The 16,898-nt window shown below is 34.8% G+C and overlaps 1 protein-coding gene across 1 annotated transcript; it reads right to left on the bottom strand.

The window, feature by feature from the left end:
* Positions 1–26: 26 nt before the first annotated feature.
* On the bottom strand, positions 27–16,056 carry st6galnac5b (ST6 (alpha-N-acetyl-neuraminyl-2,3-beta-galactosyl-1,3)-N-acetylgalactosaminide alpha-2,6-sialyltransferase 5b). Its single transcript, XM_026269306.1, has 11 exons — positions 15,886–16,056; positions 14,850–15,026; positions 7,355–7,764; positions 5,108–5,215; positions 3,253–4,976; positions 1,433–1,522; positions 966–1,064; positions 851–882; positions 744–769; positions 623–661; positions 27–524 (listed from the first exon to the last, which is right to left on the bottom strand). The coding sequence occupies exons 1-5, from the start codon at positions 15,898–15,900 to the stop codon at positions 4,754–4,756; spliced, it is 933 nt and encodes a 310-aa protein (XP_026125091.1). The 5' UTR covers positions 15,901–16,056; the 3' UTR covers positions 27–524; positions 623–661; positions 744–769; positions 851–882; positions 966–1,064; positions 1,433–1,522; positions 3,253–4,753.
* Positions 16,057–16,898: the final 842 nt, after the last annotated feature.

Below are 16,898 nucleotides of genomic sequence, written 5' to 3' on the forward strand. Positions count from 1 at the left end.
ATGAGCCCAAGAAATTACTAACAATACAGTACTGTAAAATGTATTGCAGCATTACAATGGACAATTATTATATCTTCACAAAGGAACAAAATAAAACATCATAAAAGTAGTCTTTTCATCAGGTACATCCTGAAGCACCCATTTTCTGACATTTTCATGCAATGTCAGGCTTACTTTGATAAAACAAACGCACAAAGTAACCAACATTAAATGAGTTAAAACACTACAGTATGTTCAAAATAACATCTATTGTGCTGAATATTTGCTTGTTTTAGAAATGTAGCATTCAGTTTAATCACTAAAGAAAGAGCTACATCAGTCTTTTGACAGGCTCTGCTGATTCCAGATTTATAAAAACCAAGTACAAAAGACCAGATATGATAAGAAACACTAAAAACCGTAGCCAGACTGGGACTAAGCGTGATGAACTTTTCTCTGGTGTTTTCTGGAGTTGAGATTCTGGTGGCAAGTTTCTTGCTTGTGACATATTTTGATAAGGAGCTTGAGTCCTATATATGGCAGGCCTTTCAAAAACAATTTAATGCATTCAATTAATAAAAATAATAATTCCCATTATGGTGAAACACTATGAATTTAATTCTACACAAAAAAGGCATCTTACTCATATATGTAGTCCATCCCTCTATAATCAGTCCATGTTCTAATAAAGCAAAAGGAGCTTGTTAGTTTCAGTATTTTAGCATAACATGATTGAAACTGCTATAATATTCAGACTGACTTACCTGTCGATCACATCATCATATCGTTGCTAAATAAACACAAATGTAACATTACTCACATATTCAGGGAAACAAGTCTGAAACTAGTTTTAATAGGTGTTAGTACTCACAGGTGTGCGATGCTGAACATAGGTGACATCCTCTGGAAGACAAAAGTGGAATCAGTTTAAATCATTGGTGTAATATGATATTACATCAAGATGCTCGTGTTTTGTGTTGAATTACCCTCCTCCCTGTAAAATGTCCTGTCGGACGGAGCTTTAGTTCTTCTGTGTTTAGTCATGGCTTCCCTCAGCTTCTTCTCGTAAAGGGCTCTGGTGGAATCTGTTTAAATGAATATACACAAATCCAGGATTATTGTTGTAAACTAGAGCTAAGGTTACTTGAAGTAAAATAAACTATCGTAAATAAAGAATTTTACAAATTCAGCTAGTTACCAAAGGAACACTTCATTTACATTTGTTTTAAACTTGATGTACTAAAACAGCTTAAATAAAACTGTAATTAAAATGAGGACAAGACAACTATGCGGACATAAAAAACATAATAAAAATGGCAAAACAAGATTATTAAAACATTAACTAAAATTTAAATGAAAACAATAAAATACAAAAAGCTAATAAAAAAAACATTTAAAATAATAATAATCATATGCAACAAGCTCATTCGGATTACAGTGATTATTAACTTACCGACCACAGGACCATGTTTTATTCCATAATCATCCAGCATCCATCTGATCTCCTCGTGCGATTTATTGCTCAACATTGTCATAACTTAAACTGAACACAGTGTTACTTCATCAACAGTGGCAACAAAACTGTGAGATACATTATCTTGACTAGCAGGTTTGTGATATATAGGATATTGCAAAATATTTGCATAAATATGTACCCATTTAATGTCCTCAATATTAGACATAGCATATTGTACTGCAAATACTTCAGGTCTCTGGAATTTGTTTAGTAATTCAATGGTAACAAACAAATATATATTTTGTAATGAACTAAACGAATAAATAAAATTTTATTTTCAAATCATGCATCAAAAACAGAAACTTTTTTTTTGTATTGAACGTCTTATTCCATATATAGTGTCTCCTAAAATATAAACGCATTTGGTTAACTCGTGACTTTATTTCTGTGCAGTGACGTAAATGTGCTGTTATGAATAGCACACTAACCTTGTTTGCAATTCTCTGACTCGCTTTGAATCTGACACATTAATATAACCCATAAGCAGATAAAACACATTGTAGTTGTTAATTCACGCTGAGGAATTCGTGGCTACGCTGACGCCAACAACCCGTTTGAGTTGTAAACAATGTGACGCACTTCCGCAACGCAACCAATTCGTTGACGTCATGACTTTATTTGATTAATTAATACATATTTATATTTAACTTTACTTTTTTCTTTATTTATTACTTCTGTAAAATGTGGCCCTGTTTTAATTATTAAATAAGCTTTCCATTGGTGTATGGTTTAGTAGGGTAGGACAATATTTGGAAATAATTATGCAAATAATTTGTGCAAATAATATATTATTCTTTTTTAATAATAATAAACAAAACAAAAAATCGAAATACTGAGAAAATCGCCTTTAAAGTTGTCCAAAAGAAGTCCTTAGCAATACTTATTACTAATCAAAAATTTAGTATTTACGATAGTAAATTTTCTAAATATCTTCATGGAACATGATCTTTACTTAATAACTAATAATAAATTAATAACAACTTAATTACTAATGATTTTTGGCATTAAACAAGAATCGATCATTTTGACCCATACAATATTTTGTTGGCTATTGCTACAAATGTACCTTATGGCTGCTTTTGTGCTCCAGTGTCACAAATGTTACCCATTATCCGTTACTGTGAATTAACATTTATCTGCCTATCGTTTATGTTAGTAAGCTATGCTAAAAATAAAGTATAAATAACTCATTAGTAATTCGTTTCTCGAGATTAAGAACCGCAACCCCTTAGAATTTTTATTTTCTGTCTAAAAAGCTTTCCTTTTATTTATTTCATGGAGATGTAAAAAAAAAATTGAAAAAAGAATCACAGATGTTGTTTCAAAATGTTACATTAAATTAATAAGTAACGTGTATATATATATACAATTATTACTAGATTAATGTTTTTAGATTTATATCAGCAATATTACTGCTGAAAGTTACACTGCAGCCCTGAACAATCACTGTTACAAGGTTACAAGAAAAGCGGGAAATGTACTAACAGTGCCACTAGATGGCAATACTGAGCTTGAGTCAACAACAATTGCTCTCTCTTTTAAATAATCTGCTTGTATACTTTTAGAAAATGAAGATAAATATTACTAGTAAAACATACTGATATTATGCATGGTAATGTTTTGGTAAAGCATTATACGGTATATTTTATATATTTAGATATTGTGTAAAGCAGAGGACATTTGTAAACTCCGAAAGTAAAAAAAAAAAAAAATGAGAATGAGAATGCAAGACGGATCCAAGTCGAACCGTCACTCACACGTTTATTTTATCCAGGCCTCCTGCCTGATCCAAGGTCATCCGTAATCACGGTGTTGCCTCGGGTGACTGATTACAGTAGCAGCCAGCAGAGCTGAATCAAAGGTCAGCCTCATTTACAGACTCCAGCGTCCTTTAAAGCCCTCCAATTTCCCTCGACTTCCTGAGGGACAGTCGTTGTTGTGCTAGGCACATTCTCCGGTCACTGCGAATAAGCAGAACTCATAGCATGATATCCCATTAGACAGAGCAGAGCAGCTCCTATAAGCCTGAGCAAGAACACAGAGTGTCACACCATTAGCATTCCACATTTGCCCCAACCTCCAGCTGTAAAGGTAAAATGAACAGCGTTGCAGGCAGCAAGTCGATATGCTCTCACACAACCTTTGTAATGGGAATTGAAGGAAGAGCAGCGTGGAATTGCAAAAAAAACAAAGACATTTGTCCCTCACTCTAAAGGTCAGGCTGTCATGGCCAGAGTCGTCGGTTTGGTAATATGTGGGAATGTTTTTCAGCATTTGTGCCAGCCAGGGTGCATTAATGTTTAAAAAGTCCAAATGTGTGTATTGGGATCCGACCGTCAATATAAATGCTTTATTTCTTATCAGGAATCACTTTGTGACGTATACAGTTCTTGAGTTATGACCATTTGAAAATTACACTTTTTATGGATAGGTTATTAACCTGTGTGTGTGTGTGTGTGTGTGTGTGTGTGTGTGTGTGTGTGTGTGTGTGTGTGTGTGTGTGTGTGTGTGTAATTTAACAAATGACTCACTAAAGCTAGTTAATGTCAATGTGTCAAAACAGCTTAAAACATTAAATATGTGTAGTAATATGACAAGGACAATAAAAAAGTTAGTTAAAAGGGGGAAAAAATATTCTCGTTCTGGGAATCTCTAATTTAGAGTAAAGACTATATTTACACCTTTATATTAAGAGAGAAATATATTTTTTACATGTACAAAAACAAAATCTGATAAATCTAATGAGCCCTATGATAAAAGTGGCATTTGGAAAAAGCACAATTTGTAAATGGTCCTCTTTGGATGCCACTGAGAGAAGAAATTTGTAATATTATGTGCTTGACACTCTCCACGTGGCACAAATTATTGAGGCTATATGTATAATTTAAATGATATTACACACGGAGAACAACATGGCCTAGATATTAGACTAGTAATTTCTGGAAACAGAAAATGTGATATAATTATTACAGGAACCCAGTTTTCTGAATTACGAACCAATGAGAATCATACTGTTACAATTAATAAGTAATGTGAATAATAAACTGTTTGTTCTTGTCACATTGAACATAATCTTTGAACACTTTTGTTCAGCACAGCTTTTTGCAATTAAAATGTTCAGCAAAATTAGACCTTGCTGTTTCGATCCTCCACAAAGAACATCATCGAAAACTTTCATTCAAAATGTGTTCGAGTTCAAATGTGAAGTTTTGTCCTCAAAAGGACACCGAGTCCGAGTAACACCCCAGTGTTTGAATCTCAGGAGTCTGTGCTATTTTTTGTATCAGGTGCCGGTCCCCAGTCTGGTTGATAGAAGTGTATGTTAAACATACGTGCCCAGTTGGCAAAGACACGTTTCTCAGTGATGAAACGATGGTGGCTGCCGTGCCGGCCCTGCTCGTGCGAGAGATACATTTTACACTCATCTGGCCCCGCTGGCTCATAGTAGTGATACGGCACTGATGGCTTGAGGTTAGGCGACCTGAGAAGAAGAGTCACACGTGTAACTGAAATGGTCACAAACCAACCAAAATACAAGGTTTTTAATGAAAGCACGGTATACACAACAGTGATCCAACAGCATTATGGTGAATGTGGAAAAGAAAGTCTCACTTGCAGAACTCAGGCGGAATCATGCCATAAACGTCGATTCGGTCACAAATCTCCACAGCGATTGCCATGGTGAACCAACCCGTGCTGAGCCATGAGTTAGACCTTTTTCTGAATAACACGAGAGAGAAAGAGCACATCTATGTAACTGTGATGATCAAACGACACTGTTCCCTGCAGCCATTACTTCAGTGTCACATGATCCAGATTTGGCGTTTACAATGTTTTCGTTTAAATGGATGGTTTAGATGACTCACAATTGGAGATGGATTGGGATAAGAACGATATAAGGAGATAAAGGATCCACAAACAGAAAAAAAAACTCAAGAGTTTAAGAACATTTGAGCATTTTGCCCTGAGCTGTGTGTGTGTGATTGGGTACATCCCAGCTGGCAGCTGTCTCCAGCTGGCACTGATCCTCTACTTACCCTTAATCTGCACTGATGCCAAGCTGTGTGCCCTGTGGGCCAGTGATACCAAGCCTCCAGCAGGCTCTGGTGGTCTGCACATTAGTTAACAACCCCACGTGCTGCATTTAAAATGTGTACTTCCACCTCTCTTAAATAAGCTAATTTTATTTTTTTGAGAATACTTGGAAATAAATATTTTTAATTTTCAGAGTTAACTACTATATAATTTTACCAGTTGAAGGTTCATCCTCCTGATAACTATCAACACTTAGGATAAAAAAAATATATTATCTGTATTTTAAAATTAGATAATCACATTTTATTTAATTATTCATTTGTTTATCATTAATTCATTAATTTATTCAAATAAACCAATTACATTAGAAATTTGCTAATTTGGTTTTACAATTACATTGATACTATAGTAAGGTCTTATAACTTAAAGTATATAGTTTTTAAATAGTTTCTAGTAATCCAAATAATAAATTGTTCATTTATATATTCATATTATATATTATGAATATTATATATTCATTCGTATATTTAATTTATATATTTAAATAAAGTATATCGCTTTGACAATGTTTTTAGCAAATGGTACAAAATCTAGAGAGATAATAAAATTTCATTTATTAATTAATTTATCATTAATTTGTTTGTTCGTTCATTCATTCAAATGAATCAAATACATTTAAAATATTCTAATTTGGTTTTACAAATTCAATGATACTATAGTAAAGTCTTAGAAAATAAAGTTTTTAAATAGTTTATTTACTCATTGGTCAGGTAACTTAAACTAGTCAATTACATTTTTTAAATATAATAATTTGGTTTTACAAATAATAATACTGTAGTTGATTCAATATTATACAATTTTGAAATTGTACACAGCAATATCTTATAGTTTCTACAGTGTCTTGCAAGTGATTTAAAATCAAATAATATGATCAATAACTTAAAAATTCAAATGGTTAATTAAATGTTACTAAAATAAAATAAATAAAAAAATGACTACACATGATTGTACACAACTACGGTAATGATGTTTTGCAAATAGTTTCATGTTGGTATTTACGTTTTTTTTTACAAATGTCAAAATTCCTAATTTTACAAAATTTTCTTTTTGAGTCATAAATTGTGACGGTTGGTGTTTAGGAGAAACACAAGGAGAGGGTAGGATCCAAATGCAAGTATGGTTTATTGTAACAAAAAGGTAAATAAAAAATAAACAGTCATGGGAGACAAACAAAAACCAAAACAAAAGAGGAAACCGGATGAAACGGGAACTCGGAGGAAGCGAGAAGATAAGGGGAAGTCTCGGGAGACGAGAACAATTCACACATAAGGTAAGGACTCCATACAGATGACAGAGAAAGACAGCTATACATAGGGAGACTAATGACAAAGGATTGTCAGCACCTGTGCGATTTAATTGGAGTGCAATTACTGTGAAGACAGAACCAGACTAGAGGAATTAAAGTGCCTATGGTGAAGTGCCTAAGGAGAAGTGAGCTCACTAGGGAACACCCAGGAAAACAGAGACTGACAGCGTGACATAAATATAAAGTCATTCTGGGTCAAGTCGGGGTTTTTTTGTATTTCATTTACAGAACAAAATTTGCCTTTTCATAAAACTGTCAAAATATTTTTGTGTTTTCTATTTACTGAAGGACCTCAACACAATAAAGATCTGCAGAAGTCCTCTTATAAAACAAAGAACTCCAAATAGTTTCTACAGTATTTTGCTGCAAGTGGTGCGAATCAAGAGAGATAATGTGATTAGGTAAGAAACATTACATTATAATGCGATTATGACACAAAGAAACATAACCATCCTTACCTATCTTTCCCTGTTTCCTTCTTAAAGAGCTCATCAAAATGCAGCATCTTTAACCTCGAGATGACATACACCTGTAGTTTCGGCATCATCTGCTTCAGCAGACGCAGGTTGTTGTAGACAAGGCCTTTACCGTCTTGTCGCATGTAGTTTCCGGGCCCCCAGAAGATAAAGAAGGTGTTCTGGCTGGAGTTGAGTAGCTCGTGTCGGTTTCGTAGCACACGTTGCATGCTGGAGTGTGCGACCACGCGCAGACTCGTCCGCTGGCCCACGTCCCTCTGGTAGCCTTGTGTTGGGGCATCATTCATACGGATGACGCACTCCTTGCGGTCAATCTCCTCACCTCGACCACTTCCGGTCATGTGACCAGAGCTAGTCACTAAGGCACAGCTTTTGCAATGCATCCTAAGAGGCTTAGGATGGAGACAGTGATGAGAAGACATGTTCAACATAGAACTTTTTTATTTTATTTTTTCTGAAATTATCCAATAAACTATGATCCAATAACTCTAATAACGTAATTAAATGTACTACAATACTTCCATTGCATTTGATGTCTGTGTGCTCTTGTTTTTGTGACATATCATGGGTATGACACAGGTATTACAAGGAAAGGGTGACTTATGACGCAAAACGCTCATAAATCAGAATGAGTTTTTTGAAAAAGTAAAAATGCACAAAGTTTCCTGAGAGGGTTAGGTGCAGGGCCATAGAATATACAGTTTGTACATTATAAAAACCATTACACCTATGGGATGTCCCCACTTTTCACAAAAACAAACATGTGTGTGTGTGTGTGTGTATGTGTTCTGGGTCAAGCTGTTTTTGTACTCACTCACAATTTTTTGAAAATCTATTTTTAAAACAAAATTGCTTCACTTCTATTTTCCAATAAATAATAATAAAAGTTTTTTTCCCCAATATTTTCAAGCCTTATAATGAAACCTTTTTCCTTTTTAACTTTTTACCAGATAAACTACCCAAACACTGTTGACTCTACACCCATCATTAAATATCAAAACGACTCTAATTCTTAGAAAAGATGTACTAATTTTGTATGAAATCTGAGGCTACAATTAGGAACAGGCTACAATTATGAGGACACAAGACGAAAGGCTAAACCTATGGTGGGTGAATGATTTAGATCAATGTTGAAGGATCTGAGGATCCTCAAATGCGTTTTTGTGTTAACCACAGACTGAGTATCCACACATTTGTGTTGTGTTTTACTTCCTTTCTTTTATATTCATTTATTCTCTATTTATTTATTTATTTATTCATCATTCATTCATGTATAATAATTTAATCATTTTATCATTCCATTTAATTATATAATAATTTCAATCATGGCAATGTTGCCATATCCATCATGTTGATGGATATGGCAATGTTAATGTATTTGTATAATATAGTATAATATATAAATAATAGGGGTGTAACGATACGCGTATTCGTATTGAACCGTTCGGTACGACGCTTTCGGTTCGGTACGCGGTACGCATTATGTATACCGAACGGTTCGTTGGAGTAATTAATTATATTTGAAAAAAAAAAAAAGAGAGAGAGAGAGAGAAATATAATGATATGCGTTCAACAAGGTAGCCCAATAACCCAAACAACGTAACAGGCAACACCCCTGACACTCCCGAAGAAGAAAAAAACACCATCTTATATGTTTATGTTAGGCTACTCAGCAGGCGCTCGCTCACTCAGTACACGCTGAAGGCTCGTTGCAAAATAGCCAATGCGTTTAACAGACTAGAAATGAGAAGATCCTCCAATAACCAACAGGTCTGGTGTTTGGGTGCACTTTGGATTCCCTTTAAGCTATAATGGTGATGGCAAGAGAGTGGTGGATAAAAAAACAACGGTATGTCGCATCTGCAACATGACAGGGTACACCAGCGGGAATACAAAAAAAAAAAAAAAAAAAAACAGCGGGAATATCTGGGATATATGCGTCAGTACTATCTGGGAAAAGACGAAAAAAAGGAGAAACATGCACGCAGCAAACTATCCCTGCAGCATTTAGAAACTATAGCTTACAGGGAATCCAACCCAAACACCAGACCTGTTGGTTATTTTAGGATCTTATATTTCTGGTCTGTTAAAGTCATTCGACATTTTGCAACGAGCCTTCAGCGCGTGCTGAGTGAGCGAGCGCCTTAGGGGCCGTTCACATATCGTGCCTAAAAACGCATGGAAAACGCTAAGCGCGTCTTTCTCCTCCTTTCCAAAGCGCTCGGGCAGAAGCGCTCATGAGGCGTCTGTCTTTGCTAAGCAACAATGACGTGCTCTCTCCATGAGACGCGGAAATTTCAGCGAAGGATAAATGGATTTGCAGCTCTAAAAATCGCTTGCAGTAGCTCTGCTACTAAATTTATTTCAAAATTGCAATCCATATACAACTATGATCAGCTGTTCCTTCATCTTGGCTGAGCTCTCAACGTTGTTACGGGAAAGGATGAAGCTGATTGGTTAGTTCTTGTCACATGACCCGCGGTGCGCTTGCGGCATTCTGAAAAGTTGAGATGTTTTTACATTTTGCTGTATCTAAAACGTATCGAACCGAACCGAACCGAACCGTGACATCAGTGTATCGTATCGAACCGAACCGTGAATTTTGTGAACCGTTACACCCCTAATAAATAACCATTTTTATACTCATTTCATTGATTTATTTATTGATTATTCAATTATATTAAAGTAATGTTTTTGTATTATAATATTTTGTGTGGTTTGAAGGGCTATTTGTCTTCATGATTAAGAGATGAGAAGAAATCAGCAGCAGTAGTACTCAATGAATAGTTGCTAAATATACAATCACAGTGCAGAAAGATGATCTCAGGTAACCTAGTGACAACAGAAAATCTGAAGGGGTTAAAAGATATCTGTCAGATCAAACAGAATGCTAAGTAAGGCTAAGTTTCTCAGCACAGTGTGAAATGATCATCTCGTCTAAGGCTCTGAGAGGGAGCCATTTCATCAGCTTATTTTACAAAGGTTCAATGACATGAGAAACTGGTCATTTGAGACATTTCTAGAACAACAATGTTTTTTAGTGACTCTGTTAGCCATTTTAAATGTGTTAATGTTTAAACAATATGGGCCAAGGGATTTTAGGACAAGTGGAAAAAGTTAATGGATGTGTGATGTTAAAAACACAATTTGCAAACTCTATTCTATTTAGTAGGGGAAAACCTGCACCCTCAGGGCTGTTTTGTGAATTTTAATGTGAAAATATAACTTGTTATGAAATGCAAAGGTTATTAGGATGGTTTGGTAGTTGACAGAATTTCACTATCAACAGGCACTACTGTCTAAATACTGATATACTGAATGGTTTTAACTAAAGCAGTAAAAAGGTTTAAAAATCCAGGCTTGGATGCATGAAAACCCCTCTAGAACAAAGGACAGACACTGCACTGTGCCAAGGTAAATAGTTGATTTACTAGCTACCCCGGCATTCAGATGTAGGAGATGTAGACTTATTATGGAAAAACAGATGGATACATTGTGAATTAGCTCGTTCATTTTGAATGAGCCTGAGGGAAATGCTGTATGAAGAAGTCACGAGGAAGACCCTCGGGGGCAACCTCATGATGGAGATACAGTGTGGGGGTTGATTTCTTACACCAGACTACAGTTCAATTGCCAGCATAATGGTTTCTATGGTCTTTGTTTATCTTTAATAATAATAAATATAACACATTTATAAGATCAGACTACTGACACATTCTGAGCTGCAAAAGAGATACTAGACGTTTTATATTAATAATGTCCTAAGATACGCTACATATTGCTTCTGACTTTTAAATATTTTCAAAGATACATGACTGAAAAGAAACTGAATTAGACTTTAGTTATTTGCTTTGGTTTTTAACAAACATACAATGTTATTTTAATCATTATATACAGTACAATTAAAAAAGGCCAATCATTTGGTGGTTTTAATCATCATCTGATATTGTCAAAAACATGATGTTGATGTGGATTCAATGATTTATCCATGGCTACAGAAGGTCATAGCGACGTAATTTTGATCAAACCTCAAGGAATTGTTGCACATTTATTACCACAATCTGATTTGATTTCTAAGTAACATGGGTAAATTTGGCAGCGTACCAACTGACTGCCACTCCACAATCTAAATGTTTCTTGTTTCAATTTGATAAACCTGCCAGACAACTTGAGTAAATAGGGCACAGAAAATCCTAATGCTGAGACAACAAGAGATTATTTGATGAGAAAATGGTGTTAAAAGTACCAAAAGTTATAAAAAAAAAGGTAAAAGCACAGAAAATCTGAAATAAGAATATGTTTTACAATGATTTTTAGGAAATACCAATTGTCCAAACTCACAGAGTGAAACATTTAAAGTGACTTTAACTGAATGTTGTTCATCATACATCTTAGACAATATTGAAGAGCAGTCTAAAATTTAGCTGAAGTTCTGTATTAACAGGTAGCCAAACTTAACTGAGTTTCATATTTCTTTATATCTAAATGGGGACATGTAGATTAGATCAATATTGGGGCCACTCTGGAATCATTTAAAACATTAACATTTGTTGGATTGGTGTTCTGTTCATCAGACGAAGAACCAAGACTATTCGATAAACTTTGCTCCTTTTTTATCATATCTATCATGGTGTCTTAACTGGCTTGGCTCAGTCAACCTCTTGGCTGATAGAAGACTGCTAATACAGGTTTGGTTACCAAGACTTGCTGTTACTGGGTTTTGGATATTAGACAATTTTGCTAACTACTTGTTCCAAATGGGTATTTTCAGACAGGATCTGACATCCGGGGCTGGAGACATGATCTAACAATGTGAATGAGATTACCCCCAAAATGAATGCATGGAAACACACTGAAAGGGCAGAACAGATCAAAGTGCCTGCTCCACAAAGACTCCCTTTCCCTTTATTGTTACCTTTAGCTCCATTATTGAATCTCTCTAGCATAATCAACACTAAGGCATTGAACATTGAACATTTGCCTAGAGCCTACAGAGTGTCTTAAAACTAAAGTATAGCATAACATGCTCAACATGAATCCAGATTGAATCTTTTTTATCAATATGTCAGTCAAAATCAATCCACCCGATTAACAAACTGTAAAAAATGGGGCAGGAAATGTGTGTATCCTCACACTAAATGTACTCTAAAAACATTGCATTGGACTATTTTTGCACAATAATGCTTAATCCAATTTATAGTTGAGCTAAAATGACTAATTTGTGCACATGACTTCAAGACAAAAGGGCCAAAATGGGGTTGAGACAACACAGTAATCCAAAAGAGCCGCCACTGTTTAAGATAATTCATTTATAAAGCAAGTGAAGCTGCACTTTCCCTATGCAGGTATCTCTGCCTCTTAGCCATAGAGACGCTATTAGATTTCTTCTGCAGTGATAAACAGGGTTGTTTCCATGGAGATAATAGTCCAGTGGAGAGCAAGCAAATCAGGCCCAGTAAATAACCATCCACACTTATTATTCTCTCATTAACATCCTCATTCTTAAGCTCTCTCCAGTGGGAAATATGATCATAATTATTCTAATAGCAATCCCCCTTTCTATTTTTGAGAACCGTTCTGAGAGAAAAAAAAATGGATTCAGGCCATTATCCTTTATGGAAAAACATTGCATTTAACAATATTAAATTATTATAGTTTTTAAAGATGCAATTGAGTGTTAGATAACAGTAAAGGTAATATGAGCATGCCAATTAAATATCCAAAACAAGCTCATAAATATCCAACATCCACCAATATTTCTTTTTCCTCTTAATGTTTTCCAAATATTCTTCAAAATGGAGTGAAATTGGATAACTATTTCCTTCCCCTGAAGGTTAGAAAATGGATGTGATATCTGATGAAGACTTATAGGCAATGTTCATTTAGCGATCTTCCACACTGGCTGTTCATTTGCACTAATACGAGCAAATCTTCCGCTTCTGACTGCTACAAAATTACTTCCATGGAGTATCCATTAAAAATCTGGCTCTGAATCCCGGAGCTCTTATTAGCTCGGATAGGAGTGCTCTTTTTTAACTAATGAAAACTGGTAGACCTGAGAGCCGTGTCTGTCAGTGAGAAGTATGACAGACATGCCTTATGACAATGAGACCGACTTTGAAGATTACTTCCTGCTTTGATGAGCACAGGTATTGTCATGTCAAATCTAAAGATGAAAAAGATGTCAAAAAGATGTTTTTTAAATCACTAACAAGAACACGGCTCTCTTACATGTCTTATACTTAGATGCTTTATATTTCATCATACAAATAATAAAGGCATAGTTCACCCAAAAATACAAGTTCTATCATCATTTATTCACTCTCATGTCACAATAGTCCCTCTGTATATACTGTAGAAAACAAAAAGTGTAATTTATAGCAGAATGTCCAAGCTGCTCTTTTCCAGTCAATGAAGGTGAATGGTGACCGTTACTGTAGAGCTTTACACTACGTACTTCTGTTTCTGACACAATTCTATTATAAGGCTTCAGTAGCCCTGGAATATATAGTGCATAATGATGCTTTCCAGAGCTTCTTTTTAAAGCTTGACACACCCTGGTCCCCATCCACTTCACTGTATAGAGGAGAGCAGTGTAAACATTAATCAAAAATGTCCTTTATCTTCCACAAAAGAAAGAAAGCACATGGGGTGTGAGTAAATGATGCAGAGCTTTCATTTTCAGGTGAACTAGCCCTGTAATTACCAAAATACATCATCCATGTTTACCTGATATACTTATGCAAGTAATCAGTGTGCAATCTCTCATTACGCACACTATGTACATATAACTATATGTGAATTTTTAAAACCCATGCGGAGTAAATAGCATTTCTGCACAGTTGTAGTGTTAAACCAAATCCCTGGTGACATTATAGAGCACAGGTGAAGGAGGGGAAGAGAAGAGAGGGAGAGAACCAAGAGACAGATTTACATCATTCATAGTTCTGGTGATTACAATGCCTCAAGATGAGGCCAAAGCTTGACAACAACTGCTTGCAGCTTCCCACTTTATCTGATCAGGAGTGAAGGAAGAAATTATAGCATCCCTTGGATGGTGTAATTTAAAAGGCTTTAAAGGCCTGCACCTGATTTATCATGAAAAACTGCAGAGAGACAGGAGACACAAAAAAGAAAAATGGCCAAGTCTTCTGAATATTATAGTGCACTGCATGTCATGTGAAGCCAGTGCCAATATAATAATGCTTATCTGTCTGAGGATATTATTTAATGACTAAGGAGAAAAGTAACAGCATAAAAATAGTTTGATAAAAAAATATAAGGATTCTTCATATTTAAGTTATCCAAATGTCTTGACCCATCAAAGTCATGTTAATAGGGCTCATACATGAGTGAGAAATATATTTTTTAAGGTTTTCCTCTCAGTTAGTTTCTAAATTTAGTTTAGTAAATTAAGTGCCATATTAATCATTTTAGTGCTTGATTGCATTTTACACACTTAATGAAAGCAACTCACCTTATGATCAGCGATGCTGCTGTATCCTTCTAAGTGGGATGTTTGCTGTTGTAGAATGTCCACCTGATGTCCATCTGACTGCAGCTGATCTTCTGGTGTGTCAGTAAAACTGCTGTTGTACAGGAACAATAAGCTTGTAAGCACGCTTACAACACCAATCAATATGATCCCATGACGCTGAAACAAAAGGAACAAGAAACTGTTATTGAGGATGCTCAGATTATCCTTCATCAATGCTTCTGCTAACGGATGCATCGGTAAATGAAGGTTCATTGAATGAAGCATGAATGAGATGTTAATATTTACCACAATATACATAAAAAACAATTTGAAACATAGCTTTCAAATTAAGTTTTCAATGAACCAAATAAGCAGGTAGTCTTAATTTATATATATATATATATATATGTGTGTGTGTGTGTGTGTGTGTGTGTGTATATACATTTGCATTAAATTTACAAGCTCCCTGTTGTGATTTTACAGTGCAGTTTGATTGCAAGTTAAAATGTTTTATAATTTCATTATCCATCTAAGCATCACTGTGGCTTTTTTTTTTTTTTACAAATTAAAACATATGAAAATTATTGAATTAAACAAAATAATGAAACATTAAATAAAACATCCCAAACATGAATTTACATTTATATTTGACATGTATATTATTTATATTTAAATTTAAATGCATTGAATTGTATCATTTATACTAAGCAATACAAAAACGTGCTCACCAAACATTAATTTGGCAACATATTCGTACCTCTATTTTTTATATTAATCATCCAGGCATCTGTAGTAAATTCATTGAAATCATGCCTACAACAGTTTACCATGGCAACCGCAGTTTCCTCCAAAACAGGATCGGTCTAATACTTCGTACAGATTCTTAAAGTCTGGAGAAAATGTCATACTCATCACTGATGACTTTTTGCGTTTTCAACAAAAACTCGAGTAATACGACACCGTGGCGGAACTACATAGGCTACCATGGTAAATGTTTGTAAAGTTACTGTATGATGTCAGAGAGAGTTTGCTCTACCGTTCGCGTCTTCATATTGTGAAGTGTTTAATTCTGTCCGTTTAGTCCATGCGTGTTCTTCAGCCTCACCGACAGCAGCTTTACAAATCTACACTTCACATCTCCCAGCCAGCACTTCTGCTCGCGCGCACACATCCTCGTTCTGAAGCTCAGCTGAACCCTGTCAGAAATACAGTCCTGCGTTCACACGAGGCTACGCGCGCGCGCGGTCTTAAAGAACGCCGAGTCTCAATGCATATTCATCATTACAGTCATTTAAAATAATAGTTATATATAGTTTCATATATATATATATATATATATATATATATATATATATATATATATATATATATATATATATTGATATATATATATATATATATATATATATATATATATATATATATATATATATTGATATATATATATATATATATTGATATATATTGATATATATATATTGATATATATATGGTTACCCGAGATAGAAGTAGTCTATACTGTTAACATTTTCAGGTAGGCAAAGACTGTCACTATTAAGATCGAAATGTTAGCTACTAGGAAACTTTCATTCAAATGGGCGGGTTGAATTTTGAGTGGGTGCAGTACAACTGTCCTGCATGTGAGATAGATAGATAGTGGTGTGTGCTGAAGGGACTGTCATGCTGTTGGCTTCACTTCCTAAACTGAGCTAACCTCATTTACCTCTTTTGTAGATTTAGCCTACATTGATACACATTTGATGTCAACTGGACTGGACCACAATATAAAATCTCTGTGCTGACTACATTACCAATGTAAAAAAATAAATAAAAAAATCTCTCTCTCTCTCTCTCTAGTAATTTGATATTAATTTATTTTGGGATTTGCTATCATATTGGCTGCTTTTATTTTATCCCTCGGGCCTTACAAAAGAGGACAAAACCATTTTTAAATGTCTGGTACAAGAAATAAAATACTGTTTTCTAGAGTATGGAATGATTTGTAGTGATTTGATGATCTTACTTTAATTCAGTTCTCCATTATGTCAT

This window comes from Carassius auratus, chromosome 8 (assembly GCF_003368295.1).
Source record: "Carassius auratus strain Wakin chromosome 8, ASM336829v1, whole genome shotgun sequence".
In the NCBI taxonomy this organism is placed as follows: Eukaryota; Metazoa; Chordata; class Actinopteri; order Cypriniformes; family Cyprinidae; genus Carassius; species Carassius auratus.

Coding starts and splice junctions, on each gene's coding strand:
- st6galnac5b (XM_026269306.1), bottom strand. Junction 5,216..7,354: donor AAGGAAACAGGGAAAGATAG/GTAAGGATGGTT, acceptor CGTGTTATTCAG/AAAAAGGTCTAACTCATGGC. Junction 4,977..5,107: donor ATTCCGCCTGAGTTCTGCAA/GTGAGACTTTCT, acceptor TCTTCTTCTCAG/GTCGCCTAACCTCAAGCCAT.